Source organism: Lissotriton helveticus, chromosome 4_1 (genome assembly GCF_964261635.1).
Source record: "Lissotriton helveticus chromosome 4_1, aLisHel1.1, whole genome shotgun sequence".
Lineage (NCBI taxonomy): Eukaryota > Metazoa > Chordata > Amphibia > Caudata > Salamandridae > Lissotriton > Lissotriton helveticus.
The window spans coordinates 1504570562-1504588029 of NC_136063.1; the positions used below are offsets into that span (position 1 = coordinate 1504570562).

General features: G+C 44.8%; 1 protein-coding gene across 1 annotated transcript in view; it reads left to right on the forward strand.

Annotated features, from left to right (window-relative positions):
• The window catches only part of ABCA13 (ATP binding cassette subfamily A member 13), a 2470580-nt gene that overhangs the window by 662136 nt on the left and 1790976 nt on the right, over positions 1-17468 (forward strand). Inside the window, exon 21 of the mRNA XM_078686273.1 lies at positions 14954-15044. Within this exon, the coding sequence (XP_078542399.1) occupies positions 14954-15044 (91 nt within the window). The remainder of the gene's footprint in view (positions 1-14953; positions 15045-17468) is intronic.

A 17468-nucleotide genomic window follows, 5' to 3' on the forward strand; every position in this document is an offset into this window, starting at 1 on the left:
TCTGCAAGGGCCCTTAGTGGGCTTTAAAAAAGCAGTAAATAACATTGTCAAAAAAGAATCTCTCCTGCAGGACAAGGCCCCACTGGCGGAGCGAGCACATGGCTGGCTAACTATACAGTCTTACACCAAACTTAGGCCACAAACATACCTTCAGACCAGCTTCACCAAATAAACAAAAGAGAAGTTTCTGACATTCCGCCTAGGACTACTGCCTTCTGCAGTCCACATGGCCCCTTGGCTGTGTCCCTCAACATCAGCAAAGTGCTGCCTTTGTGGCAACGGCAAAGAAAACATCTTACACCTTATTACCATCTGTAAGGATCTGCTACAAGATCGCTGGAACCTTCTGAGACCACTTTTCAACAAAAAACGAATAAGGTCATGCAGACAAGCGGTCCTGGCATGCTTCTCGGGTGACGAAGTCCAATTGACAATTGAGCTTCCGACTGGTAAAATACCTTGAAGTCGCAGATGCCCGTCTTAACAAAAAGTAAGAACAAACAGAAAAAGCCAAATTAGCCTGGCTGTGGAGCAGAAGCCAGCAACACAACCTGAATGAAGAAGGGACGGCACTCATATTAGCAAAAATCAGAAAAGACAGTGATGGAACCCAGTGCAACATTCGTATCCTCAAAGCCCAATAAATCTGTTGATAACAAGGGCCCAGCTGGCATTCAGGAGCCCACCGGGCTTTATCGCCACAAAACACAAGCTTACAGGGAGGGTAACTTCTTGTTACCCAGGCAGATTATGGACTAAAGTAATCAACTGTATTTTGAAGGGGAAAGCAGGTCAGCCCAACCATGCAAAGCTATTCAATGGTATGCTAGAAGTGACTTAGCTTTGGGCCAATCTTACATCCTGCTTGTGTCTTAACAGTTTTAGCTTCAGCGCCTTTTAATCGCAGCTTTTGTTACATTTTATCATAGTATTATTGCAAATTTTTATGGCTGCTATAGACACACGAAACCGTTTTTATTGACAATGGTTTGTAATGGTTTTAATTAACTGTACAATAAAGTATTAACTTACCTTACCATTGAGCAAATCATATTTACGAGGTTGCAAGAGATGTGAGTACTTATACAAGTTTGGTCCATGCTACCATCCTAGTTGGTGAGGGTGCGCCAATCAGAGGAATACCTGCAGGCTATCCCTGAAGGGAGAAGCAGTATATGTAGAATTTTAGAGAACCTCAACACTACACCTGCTCTTGAAGGAGTACACCTTCATGATTTTCTACTGCACGCTTTTATTTGCATCAGTGTAAATGTTTCAACTACCCATCCCTTAGTGATTTTCATTTGATGGTGTTCAATAAATGTTATTTTTCATAAAATTCAATTACTAGATGGGTGCACTCCAAACCATCATTGACATTTCATACTCAAGTTCAGGCGTACATGACATTGCTAAGTCAGAGGTGACATGTTCAGTCACGTGGGAGCTAGTCTCTTCGATTCCCTTCTACTGTACAACTTTTGATCACAATATCTTTAACAGGAATCTAAAAACTTTAGTGCTGAAAAAGGGTATTAACTAGTAATATTCCTGAGTCAATTAGGGAGTATTTCTTGCTCAGTTGATGGCCATTGGTTTGCTGTGTGCTAATATCTATTCTCTATTCCTCCTTTCCCCAGTTCTCTTCAAGCACCTAATTCTTCCTTATATCCCCTTCCTCTTCCCCCTTGCTCTGTATGGTGTGAACCTGTGCTTACTTTGCAGTGCTTAAAAATGATTGTAGTAGCACTGAGTGGCATATAAGTAACTAAATAGATGTTTAAGGGAAAAATAGTTTAGTACATTGCATGTTATATTCCCAAAGATTCCTTAATATAATACCTTTTAGTTACTGCCAGATCCATTCACTCTTCTAATGTCCATGCCTACTCTTACCATACCAACCAACATTGCCTACTGATTTACGCAGTTCTGGAAAAAAAAAACTAGAAACTGCAAAATGACTAGGTGGCATGAGCGCAGTACCATAACTCATCCTAAGCAACCCACCACCCCCTTTTAACCTATTTTTAAATCTCTGTACTTGTCTGCACAAAGGATGCATGATTTAAACTGTTAAACCATTAAGCATGTGGAAGCAAATCTTTGGATAGTCTTCAGTCTCTCCATAGATAGCTGGCATTGTGGTTTGATTGGAAATTTGCTAATGGTGCAGCTTCGTCATTAACTTGCTTCTATTTAGAACTCTGTTTTTCTCTTGGCAAAATATCTATCCAGATCCAGTCACGTCTAAGTTCACCCTTCTACCTGCTACTGTCTGTTGACAGTTAAGACTTTATTTCCAAACACACTATTCCTCAGTACTGAAGCACTCTAAAACACAAAAGTGCAACTGCCTTTATTGAGCTTTAGTTGCAATGTCACTGATCATTATTATTGTTTTTTGTATTGCTCCTTATTTTTCCATTCCTTCTATATTATTCATAACATAAACAAGATTTTTTACCACCTGCAAATAAGCTTTCTTTACCTTTCAAATATTTAGCAATTTAACTTCTGAGTATATAAGGTTATTGAGCTTTCTGGTAATCCAGGTAGCAAATCATCTGACTCACACGCCAGGATACTCTTGAGTAACAGTGCGCGCTATAAATATCTTTATAACATAACATAACATAATGGGCTCCATTTACCATCGCTCTCTGTTGCTCATCTCACAGTCAATCCCTAACTCAATTTACAAAGTTACTCAACCCCAAGGTTGCTCAACTCGTTTAGGAGTCTTCTTGGTGAAATGGTATCCACAGCTACAATTATGATTATGTATTTCACTTACATGACTGAGAGATATATTATTTTTGTCACCCCAATCATTGGACTTGTGGTCTCATTTACTGAAATTAGCATAATGTATGACTCTCACATCAACATTCATTTGTGGTATTTACCAAATATTCCATGTTAAATCAGTGTATCTTACAACAGCCAGCACCTTCCTTAGGTTTTCATATCAGGAAGTTGAGCTTTCCTGAAGGGTTACCCGACAAGGGGGAAGTTACATTACCTATTTCATTGTGGCAGTGTTGAGTGTTTGGATTTGCCCACCTTCCCAAAATAGGAACATCAGCATATTATAATTGAATTCTCTCCAAGACTTACTGTTCCTGTTTTTAAAACAGTAACATATTAACAAAAACAGTAATATATTAACAAAAACAGTAATATGTTAACAAAAAGCATATACATGTACCTACTCAAAATATTTAATTGTGGATGAAATATTCAAAATCCCTTTTCTGCTTTTTTGCATTCACCTATGCACCAATAATCAGTCCAAATATACTATCATACTAAAGTGTTAACAATCTTACAGAGGAGTTTGGCCACCCAACTTTTAGGTACGGGGAGCTGTGTGCTGATAAGTCCTGCACCAAGACAAAGCGAGGCCTTTAGACCAGTGCTTCATGTTTTCTCTTGGAATATTTTGTTCATGTTTATTTTTTAATTACATTTATTTAAAATTGTAACTCGATATTACAATAAAGCATAAAAAATGCTATCGCAGAATACCAGAAACCCCCCAAAAGAAACATGAGAGAGGTGTGTACAATAAGCATTAGCCAATCATTGAAACATATATTGCAGTGCGATTATACCAGTCAGAATATGGCAGAAGCAGTGTGGCTGGCCAGCCAGGGCAACACAGCCAAGGTGACCAGATTGTAGTCAGGGATTAGAGTTTCAGGTAGCTGGTAGTCTTAATAGGCACATCAGACCCCAATATTGGGCCCAGGTTCTTCTAAGCAAGAGTTGGTTGACGGATGTAATAAAAAATGTTCTAAGGGGCTGACATATATCCCTAAGTCTTGAGGGAGGGGGTAGCATTTAAGCATATAGTTCAAGTTTCCCATTCCAATATACTAAATTTACAATACATTGTTTGAATTTCAGAGCCCATTCCCTACCCCAAGTACAAGCCACTTGAATTTTGCCCAATAAGAGTCCTTGAGGTACAAGTTTCCTATAAGTTGCAATTACTTTTTTTTACATATCCCAATAATCCATTGAATGGATCTACAGCAAACACATCTCAAATAAAGTGGGCCAGGGCTAAAAATACCTTCTCCCAGAATTTATAAATTGTATGACATTCAATCCAGCACTCACTTCTCCACATTTTCAGCATTGGTCATGCTACACCTTGGAGTTGTAGCAAACACGGATTAAGCATTGATAATGTATGACAAGAAGGCTACTTCTAGTAGATTCCTGTACTGTTTGTGTACAGCTATATTTCCACATCTCATTTGAAATTATCTGACCCAGTTCTTCCTCTCAGGTCCTCCTAGCTTTTGGAGCCAGCGTCTTAGTCTCTTTTTGGGTATTACAATTTAGAATGGTAATCAAGTGCCTAGTAGATTTGGCATCAATGAAGTTGGCTAGTATGTCAAATACGGGGCTTCTTCGGGAACCCTGGGAGCTTACTTCTAAAGCTATTTTTGACTCAGTAAAACACACAAGATGATGGACAGAATCTTGCACAATGGCAACACATTCACCCTCAGTCACAGATCTGAGTTAAATACATCGTTATTTTGCTCATCAAGCTAGCCCAGTTCAGACATGGCCAGATGCAAATCAGTCTTGACCCTGTGCTCCATGGGACCAGTTCAGCCCGAACTGCCAAGCCATGTCTTCCCTGGACCGGAATCAAGCATCCTAGGACCGGTTTCTGGCTATCAGCCGTCTTCAGCCAGGATAGCTTGACTCCAGTGGCTTAGTGAGCACGGGACCCACGTCTGGGCATACCCTTTCCTCATAAGGTGAACAGTAAAACACACAAGAGGATGGACGGAATGTTGCACAATGGCAAAACATTCACCCCCAGTCACAGACCTTGGTTTAATCCATCGTTATTTTGCTCACCAAGCCACCCCAGTTCAGACATGGCCATATGCAAATCAGTCTTGACCCTGTGCCTCATGGGAACAGTCCAGCCAAGCCATATCTTCCCTGGACCGGAATCAAGCATCCGAGGACAGGTTTGTGGTTATCAGCCGTCTTCAGCCCGGATAGCTTGACTCCAGTGTCTTAGTGAGCACGGGACCCACGTCTGGGCATACCCTTCCCACATAGGGTGAACAGCAAAACACACAAGATGATGGATGGAATGTTGCACAATAGCAAAACATTCACCCCAAGTCACAGATCTGGGTTTAATCCATCGTTATTTTTCTCACCAAGCCACCCCAGTTCAGACATGGCATATACAAAACAGTCTTGACTCTGTGCATCATGGTAACAGTCCAACCCGAACTGCCAAGCCATGTCTTACCTGGACCGGAATCAAGCCTCCTAGGACCGGTTTCTGGCTGTTCCCATTGGGTGCAGGGTCAAGACTGATTTGCATATGGCTGGGTCCAAACTGCATTTGTCACCCCGAGTGGGATGGGTATGCTCAGACTTGAGTCCCGTGCTCTCGATGCCACTGGAATCAAGATATCCTGGCTGAAGAGGGATGAAACCCCGAAACTGGTCCTAGGATGCTTGTTTCCAGTCCAGGGAGGACCTGGCCTGGCAGTTTGGGCTGGACTGTTCCCATTCGGTGCAGGGTCAAGACTGATTTGCATATGGCTGGGTCCAAACTGGAATGGCATGGTGAGCATAAAATCGATGGATTTAGGCCCAGATCTCTGTACTGGGGTGAATGTATGACATTGTTCTGCATTCTGTCCATCAATAGTTATTTTTGCATTAGTCACCCCGAGTGGGACGGGTATGCTCAGACGTGAGTCCCGTGCTTTCCATGCCACTGGAATCAAGCTATCATGGCTGAAGAGGGGTGAAACCCCGAAACCGGTCCTGGGATGCTTGTTTCCAGTCCAGGGATGACCTGGCCTGGCAAATCGGGTTGGACTGTTCCCATTCGGTGCAGGGTCAAGACTGATTTGCATATGGCTGGGTAAAAAGTGGAATGGCATGGTGAGCAAAAAAACTATGGATCTGGTCCCAGATCTCTGTACTGGGGTGAATGTATGACATTGTTCTGCATTCTGTCCATCAATAGTTCGTTTTGCATTTGTCACTCCGAGTGGGACAGGTATGCTCAGACGTGAGTCCCGTGCTCTCCATGCCACTGGAATCAAGCTATCATGGCTGAATAGGGGTGAAACCCCGAAACCGGTCCTAGGATGCTTGTTTCCAGTCCAGGGAGGACCTGGCATGGCAGTTCAGGCTGGACTGTTCCCATTGGGTGCAGGGGCAAGACTGATTTGCATATGGCTGGGTCCAAACTGGAATGGCATGGTGAGCAAAAAAACGATGGATGTAGGCCCAGATCTCTGTACTGGGGTGAATGTATGACATTGTTCTGCATTCTGTCCGTCAATAGTACTTTTTGCATTTGTCACCCCGAGTGGGACGGGTATTCTCAGACGTGAGTCCAGTGCTCTCCATGCCACTGGAATCAAGCTATCCTGGCTGAAGAGGGGTGAAACCCCTAAACTGACCCTAGGATGTTTGTTTCCAGTCCAGGGAGGGCCTGGCCTGGCAGTTCGGGCTGGACTGTTCCCATTGGGTGCAGGGTCAAGACTGATTTGCATATGGCTGGGTCCAAAGTGGAATGGCATGGTGAGCAAAAAACTATGGATTTGGGCCCAGATGTCTGTACTGGGGTGAATGTATGACATTGTTCTGCATTCTGTCCATCAATAGTTCTTTTTTCATTTGTCACTCCGAGTGGGACAGGTATGCTCAGACGTGAGTCCTGTGCTCTCCATGCCACGGAATCAAGCTATCATTGCTGAAGAGGGGTGAAACCCCGAAACCGGTCCTAGGATGCTTGTTTCCTGTCCAGGGAGGACCTGGCCTGGCAGTTCGGGCTGGACTGTTCCCATTGGGTGCAGGGGCAAGACTGATTTGCATATTGCTGGGTCCAAACTGGAATGGCATGGTGAGCAAAAAAACAATGGATTTAGTCCCAGATCTCTGTACTGGGGTGAATGTATGACATTGTTCTGCATTCTGTCCGTCAATAGTTATTTTTGCATTAATCACCCCGAGTGGGACGGGTATGCTCAGACGTGAGTCCCGTGCTTTCCATGCCACTGGAATCAAGCTATCATGGCTGAAGAGGGGTGAAACCCCGAAACCGGTCCTGGGATGCTTGTTTCCAGTCCAGGGATGACCTGGCCTGGCAAATCGGGTTGGACTGTTCCCATTCGGTGCAGGGTCAAGACTGATTTGCATATGGCTGGGTAAAAAGTGGAATGGCATGGTGAGCAAAAAAACTATGGATCTGGTCCCAGATCTCTGTACTGGGGTGAATGTATGACATTGTTCTGCATTCTGTCCATCAATAGTTCGTTTTGCATTTGTCACTCCGAGTGGGACAGGTATGCTCAGACGTGAGTCCCGTGCTCTCCATGCCACTGGAATCAAGCTATCATGGCTGAATAGGGGTGAAACCCCGAAACCGGTCCTAGGATGCTTGTTTCCAGTCCAGGGAGGACCTGGCATGGCAGTTCAGGCTGGACTGTTCCCATTGGGTGCAGGGGCAAGACTGATTTGCATATGGCTGGGTCCAAACTGGAATGGCATGGTGAGCAAAAAAACGATGGATGTAGGCCCAGATCTCTGTACTGGGGTGAATGTATGACATTGTTCTGCATTCTGTCCGTCAATAGTACTTTTTGCATTTGTCACCCCAAATGGGACGGGTATTCTCAGACGTGAGTCCCGTGCTCTCCATGCCACTGGAATCAAGCTATCCTGGCTGAAGAGGGGTGAAACCCCTAAACTGACCCTAGGATGTTTGTTTCCAGTCCAGGGAGGGCCTGGCCTGGCAGTTCGGGCTGGACTGTTCCCATTGGGTGCAGGGTCAAGACTGATTTGCATATGGCTGGGTCCAAAGTGGAATGGCATGGTGAGCAAAAAACTATGGATTTGGGCCCAGATGTCTGTACTGGGGTGAATGTATGACATTGTTCTGCATTCTGTCCATCAATAGTTCTTTTTTCATTTGTCACTCCGAGTGGGACAGGTATGCTCAGACGTGAGTCCTGTGCTCTCCATGCCACTGGAATCAAGCTATCATGGCTGAAGAGGGGTGAAACCCCGAAACCGGTCCTAGGATGCTTGTTTCCTGTCCAGGGAGGACCTGGCCTGGCAGTTCGGGCTGGACTGTTCCCATTGGGTGCAGGGGCAAGACTGATTTGCATATTGCTGGGTCCAAACTGGAATGGCATGGTGAGCAAAAAAACAATGGATTTAGTCCCAGATCTCTGTACTGGGGTGAATGTATGACATTGTTCTGCATTCTGTCCGTCAATAGTACTTTTTGCATTTGTCACACCGAGTGGGACGGGTATTCTCAGACGTGAGTCCCGTGCTCTCCATGCCACTGGAATCAAGCTATCCTGGCTGAAGAGGGGTGAAACCCCTAAACTGACCCTAGGATGTTTGCTTCCAGTCCAGGGAGGACCTGGCCTGGCAGTTCGGGCCGGACTGTTCCCATTGGGTGCAGGGCCAAGACTGATTGGCATATGGCTGGGTCCAAACTGGAATGGCATGGTGAGCAAAAAAACTATGGATTTAGGCCCAGATCTCTGTACTGGGGTGAATGTATGACATTGTTCTGCATTCTGTCCATCAATAGTTCTTTTTGTATTTGTCACCCAGAGTGGGACGGGTATGCTCAGATGTGAGTCCCGTGCTCTCCATGTCACTGGAATCAAGCTTTCCTGGCTGAAGAGGGGTGAAACCCCGAAACCGGTTCTAGGATGCTTGTTTCCAGTCCAGGGAGGACCTTGCCTGGCAGTTCGGGCCGGACTGTTCCCATTGGGTGCAGGGCCAAGACTGATTGGCATATGGCTGGGTCCAAACTGGAATGGCATGGTGAGCAAAAAAACTATGGATTTAGGCCCAGATCTCTGTACTGGGGTGAGTGTATAACATTGTTCTGCATTCTGTCCATCAATAGTTATTTTTGCATTTGTCACCCCGAGTGGGACGGGTATGCTCAGACGTGAGTCCCGTGCTCTCCATGCCACTGGAATCAAGCTATCCTGGCTGAAGAGGAGTGAAACCCTGAAACTGATCCTAGGATGCTTGTTTCCAGTCCAGGGAGGACCTGGCTTGGCAGTTTGGGCTGGACTGTTCCCATTGGGTGCAGGGTCAAGACTGATTTGCATATGGCTGGGTCCAAACTGGAATTGCATGGTGAGCAAGAAAATGATGGATTTAGGCCCAGATCTCTGTACTGGGGTGAATGTATGACATTGTTCTGCATTCTGTCCATCAATAGTTCTTTTTGCATTGGTCACCCCGAATGGGACGGGTATGCTCAGACTTGAGTCCTGTGCGCTCCATGCCACTGGAATCAAGCTATCCTGGCTGAAGAGGGGTGAAACTCCAAAACCAGTCCTAGGATGCTTGTTTCCAGTCCAGGGAGGATCTTGCCTGGCAGTTCGGGCTGGACTGGTCACATAGGGTGCAGGGTCAAGACTGATTGGCATATGGCTGGGTCCAAACTGGAATGGCATGGTGAGCAAAAAAACGATGGATTTAGGCCCAGATCTCTCTACTGGGGTGAGTGTATGACATTGTTCTGCATTCTGTCCATCGATAGTTCTTTTTGCATTTGTCACCCCAAGTGGGACGGGTATGCTCAGACGTGAGTCCCGTGCTCTCCATGCCACTGGAATCAAGCTGTCCTGGCTGAAGAGGGGTGAAACCCTGAAACCGGTCCTAGGATGCTTGTATCCAGTCCAGGGAGGACCTGGCTTGGCAGTTCATGCTGGACTGTTCCCATTGGGTGCAGGGTCAAGGCTGATTTGCATATGGCTGGGTCCAAACTGGAATGGCATGGTGAGCAAAAAAACTATGGATGTATGCCCAGATCTCTGTACTGGGGTTAATGTATGACATTGTTCTGCATTCTGTCCATCAATAGTTCTTTTTGCATTTTTGACTCAGTGACACGTAAAGACCACCCAGGAAGTTCCTGGGCCATCACCCAGGTAGTCCTCTAGTGTCAGAAATGTGCCCTGTCGATACAGGTCTTCCCAATATCGCAGCCCACTCTCCTGCAATTAGGAGTGCATTAATCTCTCATATGTGACCGGCAATAGCGGGTGATGTCCCTGCGGCAGGCGTGGGAATATAGAGCACTTGCACCAGTCTTTTTCCTCAAATATATACAACTTAAAACTAGATATATTACATTCCTTATACATATATACCTTTCAAGTACTTTATATGTATTACTTTACTGCTATTGCAGCATCTCCAAATGCACTATCCTATATCTCACCCTATACCTCTCTCAATATATCATCTACCTCCACTCTCTAACTCATCCCGAACCTCATTCCACTACTCTCTCTATTAGACTACCCTATTTCTCTACCCATTACCTGTCTAAAAGAAAATTCTACCTTCACTCTCAGACTCATCCCAAATCTCATTCTACTACTAAGATCTCCAAAATAACACTTTCTAGACTCTTCCCTCCTCTACCCCTTCTTGAATCATCTCAAAACATTTTTACTATTCAGATCTCCCAAACAAGCCTTTCTAAACCCTTCCCTCATGTATCCCTCTTAAGCTCATCCGATACCTCATCTCTCTCCCTAATCCACTTCTAGAGACTCTTTTCTCCTCCATCTCTCCTTTACTCATCCCAAACCTCTTCCCACTGCTTTGATCTCCAAATAAACACTTTTTAGACCCTTTTCTCTTCCATCCCTCCACTATCCTTTTCAATCCAACTAACATGGTCACATGTCTACAGCTCAAATTAATTTCGTATTTACCTATACTAATTCACCACTAATACTTTTTGGGTTCTGGAGTGGTATGCTACTGTCCAAAAAGTGCTTTGACGCCTCATCAGGGGTAGTAAGTGCTATGGAAATGCAATTACAAATACAAGTTGTCTTATGCGCTAATGGTGCACTCCACTGTAGTGAATAGCCTGTAATTGAAGGCGAGTGGGTATCCAATGGATGACTGTGGCAGGAAAGGCAGAATGTAAGCCGATTCCACTTCCCAATGTGCAAGATAAGGTGTAAGATGATATCAGTGGAGTGCAAAGTGTGTCTGTGCGCAAATATAGTAAAGTTCAAAGTCAGGTGCCCTAAATTTCCCCTTATGAAATGGTAGTGTGAGGGTTTACTATTGTATTCATGTTTGCTTCCCAGCCGATGCTAACCAAACCATGTGAGCCTTGAGTTCCGAGAAAAATGTTGTTGTCAGTAGAATTGGTATATTGAAAAAAGGCTTAGTAAGTTCTGCAGCAGCACCATCGTCATAAGCCTATGCGGCCTGCCAATGATAGCGCGAGTGAGAGGTCCCTGGAGATTTGCTCAGTGATGGAGACTCTAATGGCACCATAGTTCACATGAATTACAGTCTCTCTAACCCTATGTATCCAAATACCTAAATATTTGAGCTCTTCAGTGCACCTGCACAGTAGAAGGTTTGGAGTAAACTGCTGGGTATTGTCAGTTAACGGAAAAATCAAAGACCTAGTTAATCCACATACCGGAGTATGTGATGAATCACATAATTTTATGCAGTATTACACCAAGGCTGTCGTTGGGTTGCCGTAAGTACAGCATGTATAGCTCTATAGCGGTGGGAGCATAGTCACCTCACCATCATCTCTAGCACTGGCGCAAACAAAAATGGCGAAAGGGGATACCCCTGCTAAGTGCCCGCACCAATGTGAAGGTTTCCAATGACACCCTGTTGATGCGGACCCTTGCCATAGTTTTATCATAGAGTAACTGTATCAATCAATTGGGGAGAGGATGTGGCCTTACGGCTAGGGCGGGTGATCTCAAATATGGGTAACCAAGTTCAAGTCTCGGCTATGACACTCAACATCCTGTGATTCTGGGCAAATCACTCAATCTCCCCGTGCCTAACAAAAATGAATGTGTCCCTGTGTAATGCAACTGGAGCTCATGTAAGGCATTCTCATACCGGATACCTTTGGGTCAAGTTTGCGCTATGTAAAACTGACAAAATGAAAAAAAAACTAAAAGGAGCTGTGCCATACTCATCCTCTCATGGATAGCAAATAAAAAGGCCCACTCCAGGGAGTCAAATTCCTTTGTGGCATCAAGAAATATCATAGCCATATACAGCTCTGCGTCGAGCGACTGAAATATGGCAAAAAGGGTGAGAAAATGATGTGTTGTGGAGAGCACCCCGGAACAAACCGTGACTGATCTGGGCCAACCAAATGAGGCATACTTAGTGCAAGTCTTTTAGCCATCAATTTTGCTAATATTTTCAAATCACAGTTAAGTAGCGACAGCAGGTGGTAAGAGTCGCATGCAGAGGGGTCTTACCCAGCTTCAAGAGGGTAAGGATCACCATTCCTGCATGATCTGTGGTAAGGTACCCTTCTGATGAACCTCTTCAAACAGCTCCAGCAATTTAGGGCCTAGTTACTGAGCATATCTTTTATAAAATTCAGGTAGAAGTACATCCAGCCTTGGTGCTTTATAAATGGGTAGAGAGCCAATCACCAAAGAGAGATCGTCTGGTGTACAGGCCTGCTCTAGGAACAGCCTATGCCTATCTCCGAGCAAGTCCAAAAGCACTGACCCTAAATATTGTGAGAGAGGCTCTTCTGCCCCTCTACATGCATTCTTGCTCCGCCACCTCTTGGAATTCAGTAACACTGGCTCTAATTCACTCTAAGGTGTCCCCGCACTGCCTACTCCACCAACTCCATTTCCAAAGTCCTTGGTTTACTCTCCAGTTGCTTTAAGCCTCTACGTAGAGAGTGGAGGATTCTGCCATGCTTGTCTATACATTTGCTCTAGATGGTTACTTTAAAGGCTTCCCACGTTGTGTCAAATGAGTCAACAGTATCTTAATTTTGTTGAAGAATTATATTACTTCCCCCTGTAGTTCTGCAAATACAGGGCCTAATACAGTCTCAAGGGCAAGCCACCTATAGTGTGGCATGGAGATGGGCACTTGGCAGCCTGAGTCAAAATTATACAGGAGAGTGATCTGACAAGGTGTGTGCAATATGCTCAACCCCCAGAGTCCATGTGACCATCACCCTGGTTGACAACCAGTAATCAAGTTGTGACAATCTCCCCATGTACTCCACAATAGCAGGTACACTGCCTGACCTCGGGATGCCTCGTTCTCCAGACATCGACTAGATGGTGTTCCCTTACTATGACAATCAAATGTGCAGAGCCTAGACTGCTGTAGGGGGGGTATACAATCTACAGGTTCTTTTTTGCAACACACAATTGAAGTCACCACCCTAGACAAATGCATGCATGGTCATACGCAGGATCGTTCCCCACAGTGTATCAAATAATTCCAGCTCGTCTGCAATTAGCCCATAGCAATTCACAAATGTTAGCTTTGAGTTGCCCAGTTTACCCCATATTGCATATGAGGAATATGAGGAGAAAAGCCTGCAAGAGGCCCATCTTGTTGCAAATCCACTTGTTGACCTAGGTGCCATGTGCTTTTTGTGCAGAAACTCAAACTGTACCTGAGGATGTTCTAAGTTTGATAATACCTGTCTTATCTTGTCATGGTAATTTAGTCCATGCAAATTCCAAGTCAGGCTTATGGATGAGTTAGTTAGTTCCATATCTCTTCTGTCCGGTAGCTGAGTGGTTAATTGTGACTAGCATGTGTATCTGTGCACCCGCATGGATCACAGACCTACCAATTCTCACGTTCGACTGCCATCTCCCTACTGTATACATTTCCTCTCTCAAAGCAACCCAGACCCATACATTCCCACATCCCATGCCACTCTGTTAGTCTAATCCCACCAGGTCATCACTCGCACCCTGCCTAAACCACTAATGAAAAACAGATTAGAAACAAACTTACAATATGCTCCCAATAACGTGCAACATGTATAGAGATTGGTTAGCACCAGAAGCTGAGAAGTAATGTTGAGGGCGGAGGGGGAGTCTAGTGCATCCCCGTCAGGCACCTACAGGTCACAGTGTAATATGTTGGGGGAGACAGTCAGATACCCCAATGCACAGAAACTGCATGCTTCTTGGGCATCGTCCCAGCCACTGCTGCCACCCCAGCCAGTCCTCCACCACCTCAATGTGCATTTTCATAGGCGATAAGCCAGCAGACCTCTCTCCCTTAGTCTTTGACACTGGGGAACTCCGTACATCAAGTGCCTGCTGCGCATGCCCCCTGCAAAGTCAGCTCAATGACACAATTCTTGGCTCTGTCCGAATCTGCCAGCCAGCCTGTCGACTTGTGCCCCATAAATAACATTGGGGCCTCACTGCTCAGGGTCGGCCCCACCACACCTGTGTTGTTGGCTAAAGAACGATGATGGAATCAACCCAGATCTGTGACTGGGGGGAAGAGGTGTCTGGAAAGTTTCAGCGTTCCGTCCATTATCTCCTTGTGTTTGCTTTGCTCACCCTATGTTGGCAGGGTATGCCCAGATGTGGGTCTCTTGTTCACTTTGCCACTGGATTCAAGCTAGCCTGGCTGATGAGGGGTGTTCAACTAAAACCGTTCCCAGGATGCTTGTTTCCAGTCCAGGGAAGACCTGGCTTGGCAGTTCAGACTGGAATGTTCCCATGAGGCACAGGGCAAAGACTGATTTGCAAATGGCTGGGTCTGAACTGGGGTGGCAGAGTGAGCTACAGAACGATGATGGATTCAACACAGATCTGTGACAGGGGGCGAGTGTCTGAAAAGTGTCAGCGCTCCGTCCACCATCTCCTTGTATTTGCCTAGTATACAATGACCCCTGTAAATAGATTTCTAGATCAAACATTTCAAATAAATTTGATAGAATATTTTATTTATTTTAGGACAACAATATAAAGTATAAACAAAGGAATTTTTTGATAATTCGATCTCATATAGTTTCTACAAACATACTCAGTGCAGCAGTTAACTTTTAGTACATGCACAATGTATTCCATATTTTAAAACAGTTCCTGTCTTTCTCTTGTTTCAGACGGCCCTTCAAAACAACTTTATTAGAAACTTTGTGGAAAGTCAGTTAAACATAGATCTGAAAAAACTGATCGAGAACCTTCAAGAGTATGGTAAATAATAAGTCCTTTCTTTGCTGTATGTTTAACTAAACTCTGTTAATAGTCACACTGATGGCAGTTTTCAAAAAAGAAAATATGTCTCTGTTGTATGCGCCATTTCATATATTATTGTTTCCGTGTGCCTTTTTTCCTGTGTTTAAATGAACCCGTGTGTATGCTAATGGAAGGAGTCAGAACCTTAGCACTTTGGTCTTTCCAACAACATGATTAGTAGAGGTTTGAAATATGGTTGGTGCAAAAGGCCAGAGATTGCTTATTACTCCTTCAGGTACATTGTGGCGGTGAAGAATGATGCAGCTAGGTGCAAACTGACTGGCTTTTTCAGCAATTAATGATGCCTTTCTGTAGTTAAAGTGCTGCAGACAATGAGCAGCCAGTGACCACTCAAGAGAAAATCAAATGACTGCTACAAAGCGTTTTTCGAAACCTGTTACATTTTCCAACAGATGTAACCTTGAAACGAGAAACTCCTTGACGTTACCTTGTTCCCTTGGCCCCGCCGTTCTGATTAGCTAACAAGCTGAAAATGCGTGCCAAATGTCAGACCCATCTGTTCTTCCAATTTTGTTTAATGGTGCCCAGGTTCAGAAAAATAGCAGAGTTTTTTTGCTTTGTTGATGCAGAGTGGTGGTTTACAGAAACGCCAATCTGACTAGAGTACATTCATTAAATAAAGATTCATATGTAAGGTCCGTTCTTGTAAACGATTCGACACAATTACACTGTTTATAGGATGAACGCGTGGCTACTTCTGCTATTGTCATGTGATTTAAAGTGCTCAGTGCATCAACATAAACAGAATGTGTGTGGGACAACGGATCATGAAACTAGTCCACACACTTTTTTCCACTCCCCAGAATGTAATTATAAAACTAAGGATAAGATTTTAATGAGGAATGCGCTTCCCTCTGAAATACTACTGAATGATCAATGGTCTCTGTCTGTAAATATAACACTTGTAAAAGATAAATAGACTCCTTAAATCTCCTAGGTGGAGAAATTGCGAATGCTCTCTCATTAACGTCTCTAACTACTAATGCTGTTGCGTTTTTGCAATTATTTTCTATGGTTAATTTGTGCCAGTGTTTGCCTTTGGGCGGCACTTTTTCTCTGCGCCAGAACTCTTCGTTCCCTCTTGTAGGCTACAATCCCATTTATAAACCCCGTGTGTCCAATCCCTTCCACCCTGGCCTGGCCCAGCCGCCCAGGGATGCATTTCTTGCCACTGTGACAGTCACTGGTTTCAAAAGTCGACTTGATCCGCGCAGCGTGTTACAGAGGCCAGCATTGCGGACTCCTTCATTAAAGGTAGGGCGGGGCATGCTGCTAGAATTCGAACACAGCATGCACTGTATTTGCCAATGTGGAAGATCGTGCTTGCCATGCATGCACACACCTTGACAGCCTGACCTGCAGCATTCCCTGCAGTCTGCTGTGGTTATATTGGGAACTATAGGGAGGATGACAGGACTGTAGTCTCGATAGGAAAGCCTTCACTGTTCACTTCAGATTCCTGAAGGCACAGTAAGATGGGTGAGCACCACAGTCGCATCCCAGACTGCAGCTCAGTTCCAGCGAGTGCAAAGAGGTTACTGAGGTCACCTTATCTGCTGCTGCTCCTCTCACCAGCTGCTTCCTCCAGGACACGGACATACTCTCACCTCTGGACCTGTAGTCTAAGTCTTTCCAGTCCAAATCAATTGCGATGGAGGTGTGTGTGTGGTTGTGTTAGCATGCAGCTGCTCATCTGGAAAGTGACAACCAACAGTTACAGCCCGCTAGAATGCCAGTCCTCTTCACCAGCCTGCAGTGTGCCCTCGAAAGCCCACCTGCAGTTTTCCCTCAAGACCTGTGAAGGTGCCATTGACACAATGATGTCCCACTGCCTCTGTGGCTAGGTTTGTGCTGACCCCATGTGTGTGCTGTCCCAGTGTGCTGTGAATTCAATTTTAGAACTCAGGTAGCACACTACGTGCTCATGTGCGCTTCCCTTGAGGTCATCCTTCAATTCAGGGAAAACAGAAACTAAAAAAAGACAGTGGTACTACCTTTAACATGCACCAGCCATCATGGTGGAGCTTGCCGTCTGGGCACCATAAAGTAGATATTTTTCTTGGGCTTCATTTTGTGGCCCAGGCACTCTCACTCTGATTGTGGATGACATCTTTACTCGCTCCCTGCGATTTATCACTCATTAAGTGACTAGCTAGTTGACTGGCCCTATCTGTCTGCTTCTGTCAGTCTATTTGTATCTGTGTCTGTTGGTGATAGAGCTGCAAGATGTAGCTTAAAATAAGTGCCATAATTTGCACTAGACATTAATTCGTAAATGCCTAAAAGAATTAAATGTAGGAAAATAGGGCCTTTTTTAAATGTGCAAAATTATTCTGTAACATAATTTTTTGTAGTAAGCAC